The following is a 4,456-nucleotide window of genomic DNA, read 5'->3' as shown; positions in this document are numbered from 1 at the left end:
CCCCCACCCACCCACACACACACACACACACACATCTTACTAGACATGTGCAAAGACTAACTAATAACTAAACAATAACAATAACTAAAACTAATTTTTATGGAATTTTGGATTTGGCCACCAGCGCATTCTCCGCCCCTGGAGGCGGGGCGCATGACATCACATACCCCGCACGTCTGTTGGGGGGCACAATTTTCTGTTCTTGCCTCGGGCGCAAAAGGAGCCAGCTACGGCTCTGATTCCAGGAAGCTCCTGGAGCAGGGCTGAGGTCATTTTTGAAGTTTGCAGCACCCTAACCAAAGCCGCAGTACCAATGGCCCATAACACTTTGAAAAGCCATCGAACAGTTGAATTACTAATTGTATCAATAATTCATCCCTGATTTCCTATCAAGTGATGTGAATATACAGGCGACATGAACAGGAGCACGATGATGCCCCCCTTGTGTTCATGTAGCTTAATTTCTGCCATGCCGCTAAAGCAAGTAACTTCATACCGTCCACTCCGCTCTTCCCTAGACCTCCTGCTTTCCAGCTCCCTAGTCAACTCCTCCCATACTCGCCTCCAGGACTTCTCTAGAGTCTCTCCCATCCTCTGGAACTCTTTACCCCAAACTGTCCATCCATCTCCCACCCTGACTGTCTTTAGGCGTTCCCTGAAGACTCTTCTCTTCAGGGAAGCCTATCCCACCTCAACCTAACCACTGAACCATCACGTTCTCAAACAATTCATCCCCACACAGCTACCTCCTCATGTATCATTTCCCCCTCCCCTTTCAGATTGTAAGCCCTCAGGGGCAGGGCCCTCCTTACCATCTTGTCTTGAATTGTATTGTAATTGTAATGTCTTCCTTACATTGTAAAGCGCTGCGCAAACTGTTGGCGCCATATAAATACTATGTAATAATAATAATAATAATACCGCATGTCTACATTTGCCAAGGCTAACTAGGATCCACATTCCGGGCACCCTGACGGCTGGTAATGAGGTGCTATAACCAATCTCTGTTACAGAACCGCGTATGGTGTCACAAAACAAGAGCTTATGGTATATGTAAGGACTGTACCGTAGCTGAGTCTCTTCTCGATGTAACCCAGCACTTCCCGGACATATTTACACCAGCGCTTGGCGTAGTTCAGGGCGGATTCTACTCCTCCTTCACTATGGATGAGAATTTCATCTGCTTCTTCCGCTGCAAACAGAAGGAGAGAGTGTTAAAGGAAAAGTTCTTAATTGGTGGCTCAGGAGGAACGTGGCTTTGGGCTTCCAATGAGGATGTTCTTGGCATTGGTTTCAGAGCATTAAGCTAATGAGAGGCCTCCTCTGGAGGGTGACAACAAACATGCAAAAATGATGACCTTCAGGAACTCAATGAATGGTTGTACTAGCCCAACTCCTGACAACATATTTAAAGGAGAACTATGGGGTCAGTGCTTTTCCCCATAGTTCTCCTTAGGGTAACGGGAGGACACAAACTAGCGTCCTCCCGTCACCCTAAGCTCAGTATATAGAGAGCTACAGCTCCCTATATACTGAGACGCCGCAGCCGGAGCGGATCCCGACGTAGATGGCGGGATCCGCCCAGCTGCGGGAGTGACAGCTGGCTCTGCCTATCTAGAGGCAGAGCCAGCTGTACCCGCCCCCTCCCCCGTCCGTTCCCCCAGTCAGCGCTGGCAGATCGGAGCGGGGAGAGGGGAATCCAGCCCCTCCCCCTGTCACGGCAGAGAGCCGTGACAGGATCAAGAGGTGAGCGAACGCCGGTATGTGTTCGCTCACCTCCCGATCTACTGAGCCGACCTGTGACAGTCTCATTGTCACAGGTCGGCTAGAACTATGAGGTGAGTGAAAATCACTCACCTCATAGTTCTCCTTTAAAGGTTTGTGTCAGGGACCAGAACACCTCCAGGTGGCGCTGGAGCAGATCCTGCAGTTCCAGTGCTCACCTGCAGGTGTCTCAGCAATTGGTCACCACCTGGTTCTGATCTGGAAGGGTATTTAACCTGTCCCTGCATTGAGGCCTGTGCTTTAGTATTGTCGCCATAAGTTGCCTCCTTGAACCTTGACTCCTTCCCCTGAGGTCTCCTGATCTGTGGCTCCCCTCTTGTTGCTCTGCTCCCCAGGTTAACTAGCTCTGTTATCTTCTGTGAGTGATTTCTATCAGGAACCTGATAGGACTTCTTTCAGGTTCTGATTGGAGGACGGTGCTCACAGGACGAAAGGAAAAAGTCCTTGTGCAGGAACACGGGCACACTGGACCGTCCTCACATGGTCATGAAGTTGGTCAGTTGGTAACCCAAACCTCAGCTGCTACAACAGCCCTTCAACTGGAGACCTCCAGACCAACGTGGTGGCGGCAGGTCACTTCGTCTGCAATACTTTCTACTATGGTAGTTGCTTCCTGACTCAGAATCATAATGGCACCTGGCCTGTTCCTCACTCTCAGCCTCACTGAATCTGTGGTAGGGTTCTCCTTCTGATCTTCATCTATAGGACAGCTATTCTAGGTCAGCAGCCCTACCGCTGCTGAACAAAATCCTGGAGTTGGGCTTTAAGTCAACTGGGAAAACTGGAGCACATTAGCTTGCTCCTCTGGGAGTAGCAGAGTCTGTGTTCCACATCAAGTTCCTACACAACCTTCTGCAGTGAAGTACGCCGTGACCACCTTCTGTCCTTGTGTCACACAAGCACATCTCCAATCTGTCAGCTCCATGCCCACCCCCAGTCACTCTCATGCCACCATTCACTGCCTGGGGTGGGTTCTTCAGTGCAGCAAAGTCCTCTAAAACCTGTAGGCATGTAAAGAGCACCTGCCACCTATTTACACAATTGGTACCTCCAGCTGGGCCATTCATGTCTATGGGTGGCATCAGTGGTGTATTTTGGTTTTGTGCTGCCCTAGGCAAGACTAAACTCGGGCACCCCCCTCAATCTAAATTTGCCCCGCCCCTTCCTGTTTAGGACATTTTGCACAACCTGTCAGTCACTGGATACAGCGCACACGGGGCCTCAGTAGAGCTGTGCAGGGTTTATGGTGGGCTGCGCAGAGTCCCTTTCCCTGCATGCATGTGCTGCTCCTCTTACCTGCAGCTCAAAGTGCCATCAGTACCAACAGGATACATTGCAGTCCCCATCCTTCTTCTGGGACATCCCGCCATCAGATCACATGCTATGGCCAGCCCCGAGCCACCTGCTGCTTCTCCTCCACCTCCTGTACAAAGCCAGCTGGACCGTATCTCACTGGGCCCTCCCCTCCACCAGGCAGCTCTCTAACTAGACGGCCGCTCTTAGGGCCTTGCGGCCACCTAGTTTGCCTCGTTGGGCAGCCGCTGCTGCCTGATTCTGTGCCGCCCAGCCTCGGCCCAATGGGCAAGTGCCCAGTTTTCCCAAAGGTAAGTCCGGCCCTGTCCGCCTCATTGTTTTGGGGCAGCGTTTTTTGTGCTGCACTAGGCAAGTGCCTAGTTTGCCTTGCAGTAGATACACCCCTGGGTGGCATTACGCAACACATGGGCTTCCCAGCCCTGGAAAGATCTCAAATGTACATTGTCTACTCCTTAGTACGCACGTGTCTATGAAGCCTAAGGAAGTGACTCAACTTTACACAACTCTCGGTTCACTAAACAGCTGGGACTGGGGCCATAAATGAAATAGCTTCTGTAGACAGACCTTACATTGCAAGTAGACCTTTCAGCATCTAGACTCCCCCTAAATTCCAGGACTAGAGGTAGCAGTCTCCAGCTTTGTCAGCTGTACAGCCTGCGAGTTAAACCGGAATCCACAAAGTTATTGGCCCCCTACCTGCTTTATGTACAGAAAGATGGAGATGGCTGCAGTAGATAAGACTCTAATGTGTCTCCTCCCAAATCTGGCCTCAGTTTTGCTATTAAAATCACCTTCAAGTATTTAGAGTTAGAAGGGATTATATAAAAGGATGAAAAAGAAGGCGATTAACCTACAAATCATGGAGAATTTGTGGTCGACAGCCCCTAAAATTTCGGAGGAACAACAGATAGGAACCCAGAAAATGATGGGTTAGAGCAGTGCTCCCCAACCTTTTTATTGCCGCGGACCGGTCAACGTTTGATAATTTTACCGCGTCCCGCTGAGGGGGGACGTTGATTGTTTATATTTTAGATTGTTTTGATTTAATAATTTTAATTTAATTGTATTTAAACATGCCTTCAAAATAAAATACAGTTACACCAAAAAATGAAAGCGTTGGAATTCTTCACCTATTCCACAACCGAAAAACTGGGCGAGATTACGTTAAAATGTGTGACCACGTCACTGGTCACACATTCTAACGTAGTCTCAAACTTTGATAGATCACATGCCTACCTGTAATCAGAGAAATAGATTATAATAGGGAACATTACAGTGTAATATTCCCCATTATAATCCACTTGTCTAATTACAAGAAAAAGCATGAAATAGCTGTACACAACTACTATCCCCCCCC

At 49.1% G+C, this 4,456-nt stretch overlaps 1 protein-coding gene across 1 annotated transcript in view; it reads right to left on the bottom strand.

Annotated features, from left to right (window-relative positions):
- Nucleotides 1-4,456, bottom strand: part of GMIP (GEM interacting protein) — a 68,658-nt gene that overhangs the window by 41,822 nt on the left and 22,380 nt on the right. Inside the window, exon 5 of the mRNA XM_018572338.1 lies at nucleotides 1,067-1,192. Coding sequence (XP_018427840.1) covers nucleotides 1,067-1,192 — 126 coding nt within the window. The remainder of the gene's footprint in view (nucleotides 1-1,066; nucleotides 1,193-4,456) is intronic.

This window comes from Nanorana parkeri, unplaced genomic scaffold, assembly GCF_000935625.1.
Source record: "Nanorana parkeri isolate BGI_ZX_2015 unplaced genomic scaffold, ASM93562v1 scaffold2005, whole genome shotgun sequence".
Classification (NCBI taxonomy): Eukaryota; Metazoa; Chordata; class Amphibia; order Anura; family Dicroglossidae; genus Nanorana; species Nanorana parkeri.
The sequence above is the reverse complement of the archived record's forward strand: the minus strand, read 5'-3'. Positions and strand labels throughout refer to the sequence as shown.